At 45.1% G+C, this 21,359-nt stretch overlaps 1 protein-coding gene across 1 annotated transcript in view; it reads left to right on the top strand.

Annotated features, from left to right (window-relative positions):
- The window catches only part of LOC115122397 (glutamate receptor 1-like), a 141,087-nt gene that overhangs the window by 61,890 nt on the left and 57,838 nt on the right, over positions 1–21,359 (top strand). The window contains exons 8-9 of the mRNA XM_065019862.1: positions 10,770–10,976; positions 15,417–15,865. Coding sequence (XP_064875934.1) covers positions 10,770–10,976; positions 15,417–15,865 — 656 coding nt within the window. The remainder of the gene's footprint in view (positions 1–10,769; positions 10,977–15,416; positions 15,866–21,359) is intronic.

The following is a 21,359-nucleotide window of genomic DNA, read 5'->3' on the forward strand; positions in this document are numbered from 1 at the left end:
GAGAGAGAGAGAGAGAGAGAGACACTCAGAGAGGGATGGAGAGAGAGAGAGAGAGAGAGACATACACAGAGAGAGAGAGAGAGACACTCAGAGAGGGATGGAGAGAGAGAAAGAGAGAGAGAGAGAGAGACATACACAGAGAGAGAGAGAGAGGCCTCAGGTGTCATGTCAGTTGTAATCTTGCCAGGATGTCCAATATCTCTGAAAAGGTCCAATTGGTTGTCTGGCTGGTAGAACAGGAATAGGATAACCCCTCAGAATAGAGGTGGGCTGGCAGTGATTGCCTGCTCTACCCACACACACACACACACACACACACACACACACACACACACACACACACACACACACACACACACACACACACACACAGTGCGTGGGCCACTAATAAACCTGTCACCTGGTTCACCAGGTGTCTTTGTGATGTCCACATAATGAACCCCCAGGCTCACCGACAGGCGGTACCTCCATAATGATCAAATATAATGATCTTTCTGGGTTGAATATTACTCCATGGTTGTGGAAGGGCCATACAGTCTAATGATATGTAATCATGAAATAGCTAATTGTGTAACTGACTAACTGTAGGTCTGCTCCATGGTAGTGATAATATAATGATTTATAAAGATCAATTGTCTAATGATCTTTCATGGTTTAATCGTAGGCCTATTAGCAATTATTATTCCACCGTGCGTGTGGCTTAATGATCAAACATGAACCATCCTATTGAAATACCTCCCCAGGAGAGATCCTCAATAGAACAAGGCTTTAGTAGCTCCATTCTATTCCATTGCTGTGTTTAGCTGCTACTTTGTCAATTCTCCTGAATAATATAATATATGAAGCATACATCACATCTATGGTCTCATCTTGAGAAAAGTGGTGATAAACTTTATGAGCTGGTAACATTTTTTGTCTGACCTCCCCAGGGCTGTGTATGGATATTACATTATTCCAAAGTCCCTCTTTGCAAATATGACAGCTACTTATGTATGTTCTGGTACGAGCTCCTATTAAATCCATCCAATATTGATCTTCGATGTGCCAATATTTTAACGGTATTGTAAACCTAAATTAATCATTTACCTTCTCTGAAAGGCCTATGGATTCGATGATAAAGAACCTGGTTGCCAGGTGTTATTTTCTATAGTTTAATCTGTCTAAGTAGCAGCTGCATAAATGTTTGTGGCACAACAGGTTACATCTCCATCACTTCTCTGTCACTAACACAGAAATCTTTCACGTGATGTGAAGGGTATTTTCTGAATAAAAAATCCCTAACAGAAAATCTCAACGGTGATGCCATAATAAAAATCTCAGATATTCGGAAAGTATTCAGACCCCTTGACTTTTTTCACATTTTGTTACAGCCTTTTTCTAAAATGAAATATTTTTTTCCTCACCAATCTACACACAATACCCCAAATGACAAAGCAAAATCAGGTTTGTAGAAATGTTTGCTAAAAAACAGATATATTTAATTTACATAAGTATTCAGACGCTTTACTCAATACTTTGTTGATGCACCTTTGACACCGATTACAGCGTTGATTCTTCTTGGTTTGTTGATGCACACACTTCTCTGCTCCTACAGCTCTGTTTGATTTTTCCCATTCTTTTGAGATCCTCTCAAGCTGTCACTTGGGAGGTTGGATGGGGAGTTTCTCCCATTCTTCTCTGCAGATCCTCTCAAGCTCTGTCAGGTTGGATGGGGAGTGTTGCTGCACAGCTATTTTTAAGTCTCTCCAGAGATGTTCGATCGGGTTTAAGTCCGGGCTCTGGCTGGGTCACTCAAGGACATTCAGAGACTTGTCCTGAAGCCACTCCTGCTTTGTCTGGGCTGTGTGCTTAGGGTCGTTGTCTTTTTGGAAGGTGAACCTTCGCCCTAGTCTGAGGACCTGAGCGCTCTGGAGCAGGTTTTCATCAAGGATCTCTCTGTGCCTCCCGGGTGGTGCAGTGGTCTAAGGCACTGCATCTCAGTGCTAGCTGTGCCACCAGAGACTCTGGGTTCGAGCCCAGGCTCTGTCGCAGCCGGCCATGACCGGGAGGCCCATGGGGCGGCACACAATTGGCCCAGCGTCGTTAGGGAGGGTTTGGCCGGCAGGGATATCCTTGTCTCATTGCGCACTAGTGACTCCTGTGGCGGGCCGGGCGCAGTGCACGCTGACCAGGTCGCCAGGTGTACGGTGTTTCCTCTGACACATTGGTGCGGCTGGCTTCCAGGTTGGATGGGCATTGTGTCAAGAAGCAGTGCTGCTTGGTTGGGTTGTGTTTTGGAGGACGCATGGCTCTCAACCTTCACCTCTCCTGAGTCTGTACGGGAGTTGCAGCAATGAGACAAGACTGTAACTACCAATTGGATACCACGAAATTGGGGAGAAAAAAACGGGGTAAAAAAAACTAGTCTGACTAGTCTTCCAGTCCCTGCCACCGAAAAACATCCCCACAGCATGATGCTGCCACCACCATGATTCACTGTAAGGATGGTGCCAGGTTTCCTCCAGACGTGATGCTTGGCATTCAGGCCAAAGAGCTGAATCTTGGTTTCATCAGACCAGATAATCTTGTTTTTTCTCATGGTCTGAGAGTCTTTAGGTGCCTTTTGGCAAACTCCAAGTGGGCTGTCATGTGCCTTTTACTGAGTGCTGCAGAGATGGTTGTCCATCTGGAAGGTTCTCCCATCTCCAGAGAGGAACTGTAGAGCTCTGTCAGAGTGACCATCAGGTTCTTGGTCACCTTTCTGATGGTGGCCAGCTCTTGGAAGAGTCTTGGTGGTTCCAAACTTCTTCCATTTAAGAATGATGGAGGCCACTGTGTTCTTGGGGACCTTTCATGCTGCAGACATTTTTTGGTACCCTTCCCCAAATCTGTGCCTTGATACAATCCTGTCTCGAAGCTCTACAGACAATTCCTTTGACATCATGGCTTGGTTTTTGCTCTGACATGCACTGTCAACTGTGGGACCTTATATAGTTAGTTGTGTGCCTTTCCAAATTACATCCAATCAAATGAATTTACAACAGGTGGACTCCAATGACATTGTAGAAAGATCTGAGGGATGATCAATGGAAACAGGATGCACTTGAGCTTAATTTTGAATCTCATAGCAAAGGGTATGAATACTTATGTAAATAAGGGAAGGCTTTCCACTAGATAATGGAACATTGCTTGCTTCCATTCAGCCACAAGAGCTTTAGTGAGGCTGGGCATTGATTTTGCGCTATTTGGCCTGGCTCGCAGTCGGTGTTCCAATTAATCCCAAAGGTGTTTGATGTGGTTGAGGTCAGGACTCTGTGCAGGCCAGTCAAGTTCTTCCACACCGAACTCGACAAACCATTTCTGTATGGACCTCGCTTTGTGCACGGGACATTGTCATGCTGTAACAGGAAAGGGCCTTCCTCAAACTGTTGCCACAGAGTTGGAAGCACAGAATTGTCTAGAAAGTCATTGTATGCTGTACCATTAAGATTGCCCTTCATTGGAACTAAGGGGCCTAGCCCGAACCATGAAAAACAGCCCCATACCATTATTCCTCCTCCACCAAACTTTACAGTTGGCACTATGCATTGGGGCAGGTAGCGTTCTCCTGGCATCCGCCAAACCCAGATTCATCCATTTGGGCTGCCAGATGGTGAAGTGTGATTCATCACTCCAGAGAACGCATTTCCACTGCTCCAGAGTCCAATGGCGGCAAGCTTTACACCACTCCAGCCGACGCTTGGTATTGCGCATGGTGATCTTAGGCTCGTGTGCGGCTGCTTAGAGATGGAAACCCATTTCATAAAGCTCCCGACGAACAGTTATTGTGCTGACGTTGCTTCCAGAGGCAGTTTGGAACTCGGTAGTGATTTTTATGCACAACGCGCTTCAGCACTTGGTGGTCTTGTTCTGTGAGCTTGTGTGGCCTACCACTTCGCGGCTGAGCCGTTGTTGCTCCTAGACGTTTCCACTTGACAATAACAGCACACAATAACAGCACAAAAAATGTGACAAGCTGACTTGTTGGAAAGGTGGCATCCTATGACGGTGCTACGTTGAAAGTCACTGAGCTCTTCAGTAAGTCCATTCTACTGCCAATGTTTGTCTATGGAGATTACATGGCTGTGTGCTCGATTTTATACACCTGTCAGCAATAGGTGAGACTGAAATAAGCGAATCCACTAATTTGAAGGGGTGTCCACATACTTTTGTATATATAGTGTATTTCTGATTATAAAAACCATGGCTACATTATCTGTACTTCCTTATCAAATGAGCTGATCTCCCTCTCCTTAGAATAGGGTAGGAATCCCTGTGGTAGTAATCCCATTGACTCACTAGACAGTCAACTAGTGAGCTCTCCAAACTTGCAATTTCAGAGCGCTTTTGTTTCCACATTCTAAATGTTTGTTAATGTTTCGCCATGATAAACTAGCCTACATTTCTGTTAGATCTATATTCCACGTGAATTTACAATAATCACTAGTGTTAAATTTCATTCCTTAATGTTTATAGCAGCATTGTAGAAATGTTGTTTCATTTTGGTACAATATTGTTGCATTTCACTTACCATTTCCAATCCTGTGGGCACAATGTTTCAAGTCCACATACACATTTGCAAGAATCATGAGGTAGAAGATCATTCTATAAAATTACTAACATACGATTTAATTAATGATTTTGGATTATGCATTTTACATTGAATACCAGTTAAGGGCCTAAAATAATACAACCTCCTGTTTTGAGGCTATTTTGCCAGATTAATCTTGCTTATTGTGAGGGGAGGCTGACGAGAGCCTGATACCCCGACCTGAGTCTGAATGGAATGGGCAAATTTGCCTGCTCCAAGCCGTTTTCTTTTCATGAAGAAGTTATCGATACATTTGTAAACATACACTTTTTATAATTTTGTATATATTGTCAATTTAACGTCTGGACCACCATCGTCAACTGTGGACCTAAATAAAAGCACAACTTGTGCACGTGATTCTGCAACATGTCTTCCCTTACGACTGCTATAGGGATCCTATTTTACAACCCCCAGACTCTCTGTCATCACTGTTCACCCTATCAGGTTTGAAGGTAAGACCCAGATGAAGACTGTGTCGCAGTAACAATGTTTATTACGGCAACAGGGCAGGCAAATGACAGGCCAAGGCAGGCAGGGGTCGATAACCAGAGTAGAGGGGGAAAGCTACAGGACGGCAGGCAGGCTCAGGGTCGGATCAGGCAGAGTAGTCCGGCAGGCAGGGGTCGATAACCAGAGTAGTGGGGGAAAGGTACAGGACGGCAGGCAGGCTCAGGGTCGGATCAGGCAGAGTAGTCCGGCAGGCAGGGGTCGATAACCAGAGTAGTGGGGGAAAGGTACAGGACGGCAGGCAGGCTCAGGGTCAGGGGCAGGCAGAGTAGTCCGGCAGGCAGGGGTCGATAACCAGAGTAGTGGGGCAAAGGTACAGGACGGCAGGCAGGCTCAGGGTCAGGGGCAGGCAGAGTAGTCCGGCAGGCAGGGGTCGATAACCAGAGTAGTGGGGCAAAGGTACAGGACGGCAGGCAGGCTCAGGGTCGGATCAGGCAGAGTAGTCCGGCAGGCAGGGGTCGATAACCAGAGTAGTGGGGGAAAGGTACAGGACGGCAGGCAGGCTCAGGGTCAGGGGCAGGCAGAGTAGTCCGGCAGGCAGGGGTCGATAACCAGAGTAGTGGGGGAAAGGTACAGGACGGCAGGCAGGCTCAGGGTCGGATCAGGCAGAGTGGTCCGGCAGGCAGGCTCAGGGTCGGGTCAGGCAGAGTAGTCCGGCAGGCAGGGGTCGATAACCAGAGTAGTGGGGGAAAGGTACAGGACGGCAGGCAGGCTCAGGGTCGGGTCAGGCAGAGTAGTCCGGCAGGCAGGGGTCGATAACCAGAGTAGTGGGGGAAAGGTACAGGACGGCAGGCAGGCTCAGGGTCGGATCAGGCAGAGTAGTCCGGCAGGCAGGGGTCGATAACCAGAGTAGTGGGGGAAAGGTACAGGACGGCAGGCAGGCTCAGGGTCAGGGGCAGGCAGAGTAGTCCGGCAGGCAGGGGTCGATAACCAGAGTAGTGGGGGAAAGGTACAGGACGGCAGGCAGGCTCAGGGTCGGATCAGGCAGAGTAGTCCGGCAGGCAGGGGTCGATAACCAGAGTAGTGGGGGAAAGGTACAGGACGGCAGGCAGGCTCAGGGTCGGATCAGGCAGAGTAGTCCGGCAGGCAGGGGTCGATAACCAGAGTAGTGGGGCAAAGGTACAGGACGGCAGGCAGGCTCAGGGTCGGATCAGGCAGAGTAGTCCGGCAGGCAGGGGTCGATAACCAGAGTAGTGGGGGAAAGGTACAGGACGGCAGGCAGGCTCAGGGTCGGATCAGGCAGAGTAGTCCGGCAGGCAGGGGTCGATAACCAGAGTAGTGGGGGAAAGGTACAGGACGGCAGGCAGGCTCAGGGTCGGATCAGGCAGAGTAGTCCGGCAGGCAGGGGTCGATAACCAGAGTAGTGGGGGAAAGGTACAGGACGGCAGGCAGGCTCAGGGTCAGGGGCAGGCATAGTGGTCCGGCAGGCAGGGGTCGATAACCAGAGTAGTGGGGGAAAGGTACAGGATGGCAGGTAGGCTCAGGGTCGGATCAGGCAGAGTAGTCCGGCAGGCAGGGTCGGGTCAGGCAGAGTAGTCCGGCAGGCAGGGGTCGATAACCAGAGTAGTGGGGGAAAGGTACAGGACGGCAGGCAGGCTCAGGGTCGGATCAGGCAGAGTAGTCCGGCAGGCAGGGGTCGATAACCAGAGTAGTGGGGGAAAGGTACAGGACGGCAGGCAGGCTCAGGGTCGGATCAGGCAGAGTGGTCCGGCAGGCAGGGGTCGATAACCAGAGTAGTGGGGGAAAGGTACAGGACGGCAGGTAGGCTCAGGGTCGGATCAGGCAGAGTAGTCCGGCAGGCAGGCTCAGGGTCGGGTCAGGCAGAGTAGTCCGGCAGGCAGGGGTCGATAACCAGAGTAGTGGGGGAAAGGTACAGGACGGCAGGCAGGCTCAGGGTCGGATCAGGCAGAGTAGTCCGGCAGGCAGGGGTCGATAACCAGAGTAGTGGGGGAAAGGTACAGGACGGCAGGCAGGCTCAGGGTCGGATCAGGCAGAGTGGTCCGGCAGGCAGGGGTCGATAACCAGAGTAGTGGGGGAAAGGTACAGGACGGCAGGCAGGCTCAGGGTCGGATCAGGCAGAGTAGTCCGGCAGGCAGGGGTCGATAACCAGAGTAGTGGGGGAAAGGTACAGGACGGCAGGCAGGCTCAGGGTCGGGTCAGGCAGAGTGGTCCGGCAGGCAGGGTCAGGGGCAGGCAGAGTGGTCCGGCAGGCAGGCAGGCTCAGGGTCAGGGGCAGGCAGAGTGGTCCGGCAGGCAGGCAGAGTGGTCCGGCAGGCAGGCTCAGAGACTGGATAGACCGGGGTCAAAACCAGGAGGGCGAGAAAAATAGAGACTGGGGAGAAGCAGGAGCTATGATGAAAAACGACAGGTTGACTTGACAAACAAGATGAACTTGCAACAGACAAACAGAGAACACAGGTATAAGTACAAAGGGGATAATGGGGAAGATGGGCGTCACCTGGAGGGGGGTAGAGACAATCACATAGACAGGTGAAACAGATCAGGGTGTGACACATCCTGCCTGTAGGTTAACAGGAATGCTCTACATTAGATCATGTTCCACATCATCATACTCCCTGGTACTAACCTGTATCAATCCGTCCTATATTTAAGCAATAAGGCCTGGGGGGGTGTGGTATATGGCCAATATACCACGGCTAAGGGCTGTTCTAAACATGATGCAAGGTGGAGTGCCTGGATACAGCCCTTAGCCGTGGTATGGTGGCAACATACCACAAACCCCTGATGTGCCATATTGCTATTATAACCTGGTTACCAACGTAATTAGTAGGGCTGACCCCAATTAGTTAACTGGTCGATTGTTTGGTGCACGTATTTGGTGCATGTTTTTTTGTTGTCGAGCAGTCACAATATATATTTTTAAAATGTCATTGCACACGAGACACCTGTCTTATTCGCGCCCATCTCAGTGAACTAATCCATTGCGGAGGCTGAGACTGATCCATAGTGGAGTCCGCGGGGATGACACAGTCCAAGAAGAAAGGGAGTGTGGCTGCACAATGCACATCTCTCTCCAGAATGCACTCTCTCTCCAGAATGCACTCTCTCTCCAGAATGCACTCTCTCTCCAGAATGCACATCTCTCTCCAGAATGCACTCTCTCTCCAGAATGCACTCTCTCTCCAGAATGCACATCTCTCTCCAGAATGCACTCTCTCTCCAGAATGCACTCTCTCTCCAGAATGCACATCTCTCTCCAGAATGCACTCTCTCTCCAGAATGCACATCTCTCCCCAGAATGCACATCTCTCTCCAGAATGCACATCTCTCTCCAGAATGCACTCTCTCTCCAGAATGCACTCTCTCTCCAGAATGCACTCTCTCTCCAGAATGCACTCTCTCTCCAGAATGCACATCTATCTCCAAAATGCACTCTCTCTCCAGAATGCACTCTCTCTCCAGAATGCACATCTCTCTCCAGAATGCACATCTCTCTCCAGAATGCACTCTCTCTCCAGAATGCACATCTCTCTCCAGAATGCACTCTCTCTCCAGAATGCACATCTCTCTCCAGAATGCACATCTCTCTCCAGAATGCACTCTCTCTCCAGAATGCACATCTCTCTCCAGAATGCACTCTCTCTCCAGAATGCACTCTCTCTCCAGAATGCACATCTCTCTCCAGAATGCACATCTCTCTCCAGAATGCACTCTCTCTCCAGAATGCACATCTCTCTCCAGAATGCACATCTCTCTCCAGAATGCACATCTCTCTCCAGAATGCACTCTCTCTCCAGAATGCACATCTCTCTCCAGAATGCACATCTCTCTCCAGAATGCACTCTCTCCTGCTAATTTGTGCACATTCATTGTTTCTTAACTTCAATGTGTGAATTGTTTGCCTTGATTGTTAGTATCTATCAATTCCCCATTACATATCACCAGTAGTAGCCTACATTTACTATTCATTCCTATAATTTCTAATCTACAATGTTTGTTTGGTTATGGTTATTTCTGTTAATGCATTCAGTATATTATTATTCCAGTCTTTTACCGTTCTCCTTGTCAGAGTGGACACGTTGTTTGCAGAGCCCACAACCTATGCTACATTTGTGAGAAACAAGTTTGTTTTATTTCATTCCATTTCAGTTTTTTCAATTTAGTCATTGTCTTTTATTTGGAGCGCTTCTGTCAATGTTGTGTGAGGATACACACCTGATTACGCACCTGATTACGAATTAGACCAATAGGCTACCTGGCCTGTATGCAAATGTAGGCATATAAATGTGCCCATTTGGGGAACTGATAGTATTTCTGATTGGCTTAACGCACCACCACTAATGAGCTGTGGAGCTTCTCAATGTCATGTTTTCTTCACCTCAAACAGCGAGCAAACAACGACTGTTCCATCCACTGAGAATGACAATAGTTCCTCAATGTATTTGAAAATCTTTCCAGCTCTTTCCCTTTCGATAACCACTCAGCGTGAAAGGGAAAAATGTCATGCTCTGATCCAGTGGAATAAAATAGGTCTACCTGATGAGCTCTTATTCCTTGCGTAAAATAGCCTGCAGCTGTATCTGTCCCGACCTCACTGGAGCAGGAAACTGAGGGCCCTGAATATTTGATATCATGTTGCAAGTTCGCTAAAGCAAGCCTTGGGTGGGTCCAAGTTGATACAGTGTTTGAATTTCAGTGCAGAGTGAATGTGATTTATAGTATATTTATTTTTTATCAGTATATTTTCTACCTGCAGGCCGCAATGTTTTTATTTGTTGGCTTTATTGATTTATCTAGGCAATTGTTACATATAAGTAACTTTTTAGGTTTGTATCATTTTTTATTTAGATTCGGATAGAATTTTGATTAACCACATGACAATGATTTTGAGATACGAAGGCGTTATTATAAATGAAAAGAAACTGTTCCACGTAAACGTGCATATGAAAACCATAACTGGCATGCAGATCGGTAGAAAGGGTAAGAGAAATTGGCGATGCACAACTTCAGGAGAGTAATGGGAGAATCTGCGAAAGCCAGCAGGAGCGGAAGGAGGATGCTCGGTCAGGTTTGATCTTGATCTCTGCTTCCCTCTTGAGTAATGTGTGTCTTATTTCATCAAACAGACAAGCATATATTTGATTTTATTAAAACACAAAGGGTGTGTCTATATATGGAAAAATACACGTTTAAACATTTTGACCAATCACTTTCAGTAAACCAATATTTTATTTTAGTCGGGGACAGCCCTAGTATTTAGAGCAGTAAAAAAAGTTTTTGTCATACTACTGGTACTATACATGGTCTGATATACCACAGCTTTTAGCCAATCAGCATTCAGGGCTCGAACCACACGGTTTATAATTACCTTTAATGTGGTGGCAGGTAGCCTAGTTGTTAGAGCCTTGGGCCAGTTACCAAAAGGTTGCTAAATCGAATCCCGAGCTGACAAGGTAAAAAACTGTTCCTAGGCTGTCATTGTAAATAAGAATTTGTTCTTAACTGAATTGCGTAGTTAAATAAAAAGTATTGGAACTCTATCCAGGCTTGAGTTCAATTCCATTTTAATTTGAGTCAATTCAGAAAATAAATCTAATTCCCCCCCAAAAAACTATTCAGTGTACTCCCTAAATTGGAATTTCAATGGAATTGACCCCAGCCCTGAGTGCATCTGCCCTCCCTTCTCCTACAGGAATCCCCATACGTGATGCTGAAGAAGAACCATGATCAGCTGTCAGGGAACGATAAGTACGAGGGTTACATCGTGGAGCTAGCGGCTGAGATTGCCAAGCACGTTGGATACCACTACAAACTGAAGGTGGTCTCAGATGGGAAATATGGAGCCAGAGACTCCGAGACCAAGATGTGGAACGGCATGGTTGGAGAGCTGGTGTACGGGGTGAGTGCTCATAAGGTGGTTATTAGAGCTTATAAGAGGGTTAGTAAGTGCTCATAACATTTATGGAGGTGGTTAACATTCATATTTGTCACATTCTATTTTTATGACGATGACACCGCACAATTTGTCTTTCTGACACTATAATGTTCTCTGATACCATCTGCAAAACATGGTAGTCCTTTTTAAAGAAATTATGTTTTTTTTTTCACAGGAAATTAGTTTCCAACAATCAACAATTTATAAAGCTTAGGATACAGTGGACACACTCTCACACCCTCCCTCACTTAATCTTTCTCTCTACATCTCTCTCTCTCTCTCTCTCTCTCTCTCTCTCTCTCTCTCTCTCTCTCTCTCTCTTCAATTCAATTCAATTCAAGGGGCTTTATTGGCATGGGAAACATTCTCTCTCTCTCTCTCTCTCTCTCTCTCTCTCTCTCTCTCTCTCTATCCCTGGTGGAGAGAGAAGGTGACGGGGAGGTTACGTTTATTTACCGTAACTGAAGAACAACTGGAAATGTCCTGTCCCATCTCTGCAACTGCAATCTGCCCACAGAGACACACAATTTCCATAGGAAAATGATTTGTAACAAAGAGGACCCATTTCACACCATGGCACTGATCTCTGCTCTTAAAGGGGTCTTTGTGATGCTATGGGAGATAGGTGTGGGTGTGAGGGGAGAAGAACAGGCCTTTGTGATGCTATGGAGAGATAGATGGGTGTGGGTGTGAGGGGAGAAGAACAGGCCTTTGTGATGCTATGGAGAGATAGATGGGTGTGGGTGTGAGGGGAGGAGAACAGGCCTTTGTGATGCTATGGAGAGATAGATGGGTGTGGGTGTGAGGGGAGGAGAACAGGCCTTTGTGATGCTATGGAGAGATAGATGGGTGTGGGTGTGAGGGGAGGAGAACAGGCCTTTGTGATGCTATGGAGAGATAGATGGGTGTGGGTGTGAGGGGAGGAGAACAGGCCTTTGTGATGCTATGGAGAGATAGATGGGTGTGGGTGTGAGAGGAGAAGAACAGGCCTTTGTGATGCTATGGAGAGATAGATGGGTGTGGGTGTGAGGGGAGAAGAACAGGCCTTTGTGATGCTATGGAGAGATAGATGGGTGTGGGTGTGAGGGGAGGAGAACAGGCCTTTGTGATGCTATGGAGAGATAGATGGGTGTGGGTGTGAGGGGAGAAGAACAGGCCTTTGTGATGCTATGGAGAGATAGATGGGTGTGGGTGTGACGGGAGGAGAACTGGGTATACAGGGGATCAAGGTCAGAATTTGAGTGTTTCCTGATTAGTTAAAACCTCTAGTGACTCCCCATCCCGCATGTGGGAGCGTAATCATCGCCAGACACTAATTAGCATAACGCAACGACATAAATATCCCTAGAAAATATTCCTATTCATGAAAATCACAAATGAAATATATTGAGACACAGCTTAGCCTTTTGTTAATCACCCTGTCATCTCAGATTTTCAAAATAGGCTTTACAGCCAAAGCTAGACAAGCATTTGTGTAAGTTTATCGATAGCCTAGCATAGCATTTTGTCCAGCTAGCAGCAGGTAACTTGGTCACGGAAATCAGAAAAGCAATCAAATTAAATCGTTTACCTTTGTTGAGCTTCAGATGTTTTCACTCACGAGACTCCCAGTTAGATAGCAAATGTTCCTTTTTTCCAAAAATATTATTTTTGTAGGCGAAATAGCTCAGTTTGTTCTTCACGTTTGGCTGAGAAATCTCCTGGAAATTGCAGTCACGAAAACGGTGAAAAATATTCCAAATGAGCTCCATAATATCAACAGAAACATGGCAAACGTTGTTTATAATCAATCCTCAAGGTGTTTTTCAAATATCTATTTGATAATATATCCATAGGACAATTAGTTTTTCAGTAGGACCGATTGGAGTAATGGCTACCTCTGTATTTTACACGATAATCTCTCTGGGAGCATCAGGTGACCACTTGCGCAATGTATCCGCCTACGGGTATTCTTCAACATAAATGCGTAAAACTACGTCACAATGCTGTAGACACCTTGGGGAATACGTAGAAAAAGTAATCTGGTTGATAGCCCATTCACTGCTCAATAGGGACGCATTGGAACGCAGCGCTTTCAAAACAGAAGGCACTTCCGGATTGGATTTTTCTCAGGCTTTCGCCTGCAACATCAGTACTGTTATACTCACAGACAATATTTTTACAGTTTTGGAAACTTTATAGTGTTTTCTATCCTAAGCTGTCAATTATATGCATATTCTAGCATCTTGCCCTGACAAAATATCCTGTTTAAAACGGGACCGTTTTTTTTCTCCCAAAAATGAAAATAATCCCCCTAGAGTCGCAACAGGTTTTAACAAAAGCTCTGTATGTGTACAGCCTCATGCTGTATAGACACTGAGTATGCCAAACATTAGGAACACCTTCCTGATATTGAGATCCACAGGGAGGCTGGCCCATGTTGACTCCACTGCTTCCCACAGTTGTATTAAGTTAGCTGGATGTCCTTGATTGGTGAACCATTCTTGATACACACAGGAAACTGTTGAGTGTGAAAACAGCAGCATTGCAGTTCTTGACTCAAACCAGTGATCCTAAAGCAAGCCTTGGGTGGGTCCAAGTTGATACAGTGTTTGAATTTCAGTGCAGAGTGAATGTGATTTATAGTATATTTATTTTTTATCAGTATATTTTCTACCTGCAGGCCGCAATGTTTTTATTTGTTGGCTTTATTGATTTATCTAGGCAATTGTTACATATAAGTTACTTTTTAGGTTTGTATCATTTTTTATTTCGATTCGGATAGAATTTTGATTAACCACATGACAATGATTTTGAGATACTAAGGCGTTATTATAAATGAAAAGAAACTGTTCCACGTAAACGTGCATATGAAAACCATAACTGGCATGCAGATCGGTAGAAAGGGTAAGAGAAATTGGCGATGCACAACTTCAGGAGAGTAATGGGAGAATCTGCGAAAGCCAGCAGTAGCGGAAGGAGGATGCTCGGTCAGGTTTGATCTTGATCTCTGCTTCCCTCCTGAGTAATGTGTGTCTTATTTCATCAAACAGACAAGCATATATTTGATTTTATTAAAACACAAAGGGTGTGTCTATATATGGAAAAATACACGTTTAAACATTTTGACCAATCACTTTCAGTAAACCAATATTTTATTTTAATCGGGGACAGCCCTAGTATTTAGAGCAGTAAAAAAAGTTTTTGTCATACTACTGGTACTATACATGGTCAGCATTGCAGTTCTTGACTCAAACCAGTGATCCTAGCACCTACTGCCATACCCCCATTCAAAGCCACTTCAATATTCACCCTCTGAATGGCACACATACACAATTAATCTCAATTCTGTCCCAGGTTTAAACATCCTTCTTTAGCCTGTCTCCTACCTTTCATCTACACTGATTGAAGTGGATTTAACAAGTGACATCAATAAGGGATCATAGCTTTCACCTGGATTTACTTGGTCAGTCTATGTCATGGAAAGAGCACTTTGTAATGTTTTGTACACTCAGTTTGCAGTATTTGCAGTATTTTCTCTCCTTCGTTGTCCTCCTTCACCTGGATTTACTTGGTCAGTCTATGTCAGAGTATCTAGCTCTATTTCCGGATGTAGTAAAGTGTTTTTATTTGCAGATGTAGGATCTTCATTTGATCACTCTTTTGTTGTTGATAATTTTCCTGCATGGCAGGAAATGCAAACTGTATTTAAGTTTATAAAGGATTCTAAAGTTTGTCATTTCCAATTTAAAATGTCAGACTTGATTTGTCCTAAAGAAAAATGTACCTACAAAAAAGGCCATTAATTATAATCTCAGGGTCAAGGTGACAGCACAACTCAAATATTTATTGCTAACATGTCTCTCTTTCTCTCTCCCTACCTCTCTAACACGTCTCTCTTTCTCTCCCTACCTCTCTTTCTCTCCAACACGTCTCTCTTTCTCTCCCTACCTCTCTAACACGTCTCTCTTTCTCCCTCCCAACTCTCTAACATCCCTCCCTCCCTCCCTACCATGTCTCTCTTTCTCTCTCCCTACCTCTAACACGTCTCTCTTTCTCTCCCTACCTCTAACACGTCTCTCTTTCTCCCCCTACCTCTCTAACATGTCTCTCTTTCCCTCCCCCTACCTCTCTAACACGTCTCTCTTTCCCTATCCCTACCTCTCTCTCTCCCTCCCTACCTCTAACTTGTCTCTCTTTCCCTCCCCCGCCCTCTCTCCCTCCCAACTCTCTAACATCCCTACCTCCCTACCTCTCTAACATGTCTCTCTTTCCCTCTCCCGCCCTCACTCCTTCCCTACCTCTCTCTCATGCATCCCTCCTTTCCTCTCTACGTCTTTGTCGCCTTCCCTCCTTCTCTACCTCCCTACTTCCCTTACTTTCTCTATCCTTATGTTCCTCCCCCTCACCTCTTCTCTCCTCCAGAAAGCAGACGTGGCGGTGGCCCCGCTGACCATCACCCTGGTCCGAGAGGAGGTGATCGACTTCTCCAAGCCCTTCATGTCTCTGGGTATCTCCATCATGATCAAGAAGCCCACCAAGTCTAAACCAGGTGTCTTCTCCTTCTTGGACCCGCTGGCCTATGAGATCTGGATGTGTATCGTGTTCGCCTACATCGGTGTGAGTGTGGTCCTGTTCCTGGTGAGCCGCTTCAGCCCCTACGAGTGGCACGCAGAGGACTATGAGGAGGGGGCCGACCCCCAGACCCCTACCCAGCCGACAGGGCCCGGTGCTGGGCTACAGTCAGGGCAGAGCCCTGGTCAGCCAGGCCAGAACCAGCAGAATCAGGAACAGACCAATGAGTTTGGCATCTTCAACTCTCTCTGGTTCTCCCTGGGAGCCTTCATGCAGCAGGGATGTGACATCTCACCCAGGTAGGTAACCCACTTAGAAATACAGGTAGATCTGAAGTAGAAATACAATGGATATATCTGATGTAGAAAAACAATCGGGCGCTCAAAGTGATTTGACTAGTGTGGATAAAATGCCAGGGCTGAATTAGTGTCCCAGTCCGCCCCTGCAAGCTCCAGTCTATTATTGTATTGACACTTTTTGGTTTTCCCCAATTCAGTAGGGTTTTCTTGGTACCACTTTTACATGTTGTCTTAGAGAACCTTTAGATTACATGAAATGAGATAAAACAGTGAGACTGACAGAGCATCATCCCAGGGAGTTGACAGGGTGGTCATAGTACTGTACTACTGTTTGTAACGGTTTTCTTCTGGTGAAAGAGAGGCGGACCAAAATGCAGCGTGGTTAGTTTTGTACATCTTTAATAAAGATGAAAATACAACAATCTACAAAACAAGAAACGTGAAAAAACCGAAACAGTCCTATCTGGTGCCACAAACACAAAGACAGGAACAATCACCCACAAAACCCAACACAAAACAGGCTACCTAAATATGGTTCCCAATCAGAGACAATGACTAACACCTGCCTCTGATTGAGAACCATATCAGGCCAAACATAGAAATAGACAAACCAGACACACAACATAGAATGCCCACCCAGCTCACGTCCTGACCAACACTAAAACAAGAAAAACACACAAGAACGATGGTCAGAACGTGACACTGTTGAAAAGGTTGCTAATGTTTTCTGATAAACACTCTTCTCTGTGATTGTTTGTCTTCAACTTTTAGAGTTTGTTATTGTTGTTGTGTAATAGTTAAAAAAGTGAATGTGTGTTATATTTATCCCTCATTTAAACCAGGAAGCGCCATTGGCATAAAGACTCTTTTCATAGAGACCTGTGTGTGTGTGTGTGTGTGTGTGTGTGTGTGTGTCCCAATACACTCCCCACCCAGGGAGTCCCTCTGTCTGTCAGTCAGTCAGATAAAACAGGACTAAATAAGTTCTCTTCTTTCATGATCAATGTCTTCACAGAACACTAAGTCAGCTGTCATTGAATACTTCACACCAGTCCCAAACAGAGACGGTTCCCTAGTCCTGCTCTTTCAGTTACACTAGTTGTACGTTACACATTTACAGTGGGACAGAAGTGGTACTAAAATACTTCAGAACTAGAGAACCAAAAAGGATGAACTCATGAAGACGTGAAGTTATTCTACACTGTCTTCAGAAGGAATTCACCTTGACGTTGTCCACATTTAGTTTCAAATGGATCAAATTGAGATGTTTTTGTTACTGACCAACACAGAATACTCAAAGTGGCAAAAAAAATATTCTCTAACTGTTAACAAATGAATTAAAAAGGAAAAGCTGAAATGTCTTGAGTCAATAAGTTCAGGAGTAAAAAATTGCTTAACAAGTCATGGAGTGTGTGTTTAACATGATTTTGTAATGACTACCTCATCTCTGTAGTCCACACATACAATTATCTGTAAGGTCCCTCAGTCAATCAGTGAATTTCAAACACAGATACAATGACAAAGACCAGGGAGGTTTTCCAAATCATCGCAAAGAAGGGCACCTATTGGTAGATGGGGTGGGGGTGGGGTGAGGCAGACATTAAATATACATTTTGAGCGTGGTGAAATGATGAATTACATTGGAGATACTGGCGTCCTCCTTGCTCAGTTTCCGGAGAGGGAGGAAACCGCTCATGGATTTCATCACGAGGCCAATGGTGACTTGTAAACAGTTACATGGCTGTGATAGGTTGACAACTCAGGATGGATCAACAACATTGTAATTACTCCACAATATTAACCCAATTGACAGAGTGAAAATAACTATCACGTTTCAAGGTAAGACCCAGATGCTGACAACATCGAATGAGCAACATGTTCTACTCATTATTCCTTGTTAATAAAGCAAACATTTTATGCTTTCATTTGATTGAAATAATACAACTGGGCAGTGTTTCAGGATAAAAAATAAACAGAATGGAGCTAAGCACAGGCAAAATCCTAGAGGAAAACAGTCTGCTTTCCACCAGACACTGGGAGATGAATTCACCTTTCAGCAGGACAATAACCTAAAACACCAAAGGCCTAATCTACACTGGAGATGCTTACCAAGAAGACAGTGATTGTTCCTGTTTTGACTTAAATCTGCTTGAAAATCTATGGCAAGACATGAAAATTGTGTTCTAACAAGGAAGAATTCTTAAAAGAATAATGGGCAAGTGTTGTCAATCCGGGGGTGAAAAGCTCTTAGAGACGACCTCAGAGCTGTAATCACTGTCAAAGTTGATTCTATCATGTATTGACTCAGGGGGTTGAATACTTATCTAATCAAGAAATATTTGTTTTATTTTTCATAAATGTTTCACAAATGTTATAATTTTTCATTACAGAGTATTCTGTGTAGATCGTTGACCAAAGAAAAAGACAATTTAATCCATTTTAATCCCACTTTGTAACACAACATCTTGAAAAAGTCAAGGGATGTGAAAACTGTCTGACGGCACTGCAGTGCTCTTTATTAACATAGCTAGGTCCCAGATCTGAGAGCTTTAGCGAACTCCAATGTCTATGACAGTCATACTATGAACACTGCAGAGAGGAGTTAGTTTAAACAGAGAACACCAGCAAAAGAAAACACATTCACCAGGAAGGCTGGACCTATGGCCTAAACTCTGTCCACTCTTATGTGAACTGCGCTGAGGGAGGGGTGGGTCGATAGTGTGTCTTGAACAGTGTCACTAGCTCTGTCCAGCTCCAACCAGAGAGAGAGCTCTGATGAACTGTGCCACCGTCGGCTCCCTTCTCTAAAGGTCACCAATTAAGAATCTCATTAAAGTGTCTCAAATTAGAGACACAAAGAGGTTGATTCTCTCTCTCAGGGACACCAGGGGAGCCTTCTGAGAGGAGGAGAGAAGAAGGTAGAGGTCAGGAGAGGAGAGGAGGAGAAGGAGGAGAGGAGATGAGAAGAGGGGAGAGGACAAGAGAGGGGGGATGAGAAGGAGGAGAGGAGGACTTAATGAGAAGGGAGAGAAGAGGAATTTAACCACTACCAGTCTCTTCCAAGGCATTGACTGACTCACTAGACCAATGGAGAGAGATTGTGATTGTAAGAGCCTTGCAGTACAGTGAGGGGAAAAAGTATTTGATCCCCTGCTGATTTTGTACGTTTGCCCATTGACAAAGAAATGATAATGTGTGCAAACCTGGTGGCCAACTACAAGAAACGTCTGACCTCTGGGATTGCCAACAAGTACTAAGTCATGTTTTGCAGAGGGGTCAAATACTTATTTCCCTCATTAAAATGCAAATCAATTTATAACATTTTTGACATGCGTTTTTCTGGATTTTTTTGTTGTTATTCTGTCTCTCACTGTTCAAATAAACCTACCATTAAAATTATAGATGGATAATTTCTTTGTCAGTGGGCAAACGTACAAAATCAGCAGGGGATCAAACTTTTTTCCCTCACTGTATGGGTACTATATCCGATAAATCAAAGGCCTCTTTTGGACCTCTTCTGTCCCTGCTGTGTCTTCTGTCCCTTCTGCTAAGCTAGCAGAGTAAACACACACACCGATGTACAGAATGTCTGCTAAGCTAGCAGAGTAAACACACACACCGATGTACAGAATGTCTGCTAAGCTAGCAGAGTAAACACACACACACAGATGTACAGAATGTCTGCTAAGCTAGCAGAGTAAACACACACACACAGATGTACAGAATGTCTGCTAAGCTAGCAGAGTAAACACACACACACAGATGTACAGAATGTCTGCTAAGCTAGCAGAGTAAACACACACACAGCTGTACAGAATAAACACACACACAGTCAGAATGTCTAAGCTAGTAGCAGAGTAAACACACACACACAGCTGTAAACACACACACACAGCTGTACAGAATGTCTGCTAAGCTAGCAGAGTAAACACACACACAGATGTACAGAATGTCTGCTAAGCTAGCAGAGTAAACACACACACACAGCTGTACAGAATGTCTGCTAAGCTAGCAGAAACACACACAAACACACACACACACACACACAGATGTACAGAATGTCTGCTAAGCTAGCAGAGTAAACACACACACACACAGATGTACAGAATGTCTGCTAAGCTAGCAGAGTAAACACACACACACAGCTGTACAGAATGTCTGCTAAGCTAGCAGAGTAAACACACACACACAGATGTACAGAATGTCTGCTAAGCTAGCAGAGTAAACACACACACACAGATGTACAGAATGTCTGCTAAGCTAGCAGAGTAAACACACACACACAGATGTACAGAATGTCTGCTAAGCTAGCAGAAACACACACACACAGTAAAATGTCTGCTACACACACACAGCTGTACAGAATGTCTGCTAAGCTAGCAGAGTAAACACACACACACAGATGTACAGAATGTCTGCTAAGCTAGCAGAGTAAACACACACACACAGATGTACAGAATGTCTGCTAAGCTAGCAGAGTAAACACACACACACAGATGTAAGAATGTCTGCTACACACACACACACACAGCTGTACAGAATGTCTGCTAAGCTAGCAGAGTAAACACACACACACAGCTGTACAGAATGTCTGCTAAGCTAGCAGAGTAAACACACACACACAGATGTACAGAATGTCTGCTAAGCTAGTAAACACACACACACAGATGTAAAATGTCTGCTAAGCTAGCACACACACAGATGTACAGAATGTCTGCTAAGCTAAACACACACACAGCTAAGAATGTCTGCTAAGCTAGCAGAGTAAACACACACACACAGATGTACAGAATGTCTGCTAAGCTAGCAGAGTAAACACACACACACAGCTGTACAGAATGTCTGCTAAGCTAGCAGAGTAAACACACACACACAGCTGTACAGAATGTCTGCTAAGCTAGCAGAGTAAACACACACACACACAGATGTACAGAATGTCTGCTAAGCTAGCAGAGTAAACACACACACACAGCTGTACAGAATGTCTGCTAAGCTAGCAGAGTAAACACACACACACAGCTGTACAGAATGTCTGCTAAGCTAGCAGAATGTCTGCTAAGCTAGCAGAGTAAACACACACACACAGATGTACAGAATGTCTGCTAAGCTAGCAGAGTAAACACACACACACAGATGTACAGAATGTCTGCTAAGCTAGCAGAGTAAACACACACACACAGCTGTACAGAATGTCTGCTAAGCTAGCAGAGTAAACACACACACACACAGATGTACAGAATGTCTGCTAAGCTAGCAGAGTAAACACACACACACAGCTGTACAGAATGTCTGCTAAGCTAGCAGAGTAAACACACACACACAGCTGTACAGAATGTCTGCTAAGCTAGCAGAGTAAACACACACACACAGATGTACAGAATGTCTGCTAAGCTAGCAGAGTAAACACACACACAGAATGTCAGCTATGTACAGAATGTCTGCTAAGCTAGAATGTCAGAGTAAACACACACACACAGATGTACAGAATGTCTGC

Source organism: Oncorhynchus nerka, linkage group LG6 (genome assembly GCF_034236695.1).
Source record: "Oncorhynchus nerka isolate Pitt River linkage group LG6, Oner_Uvic_2.0, whole genome shotgun sequence".
Lineage (NCBI taxonomy): Eukaryota > Metazoa > Chordata > Actinopteri > Salmoniformes > Salmonidae > Oncorhynchus > Oncorhynchus nerka.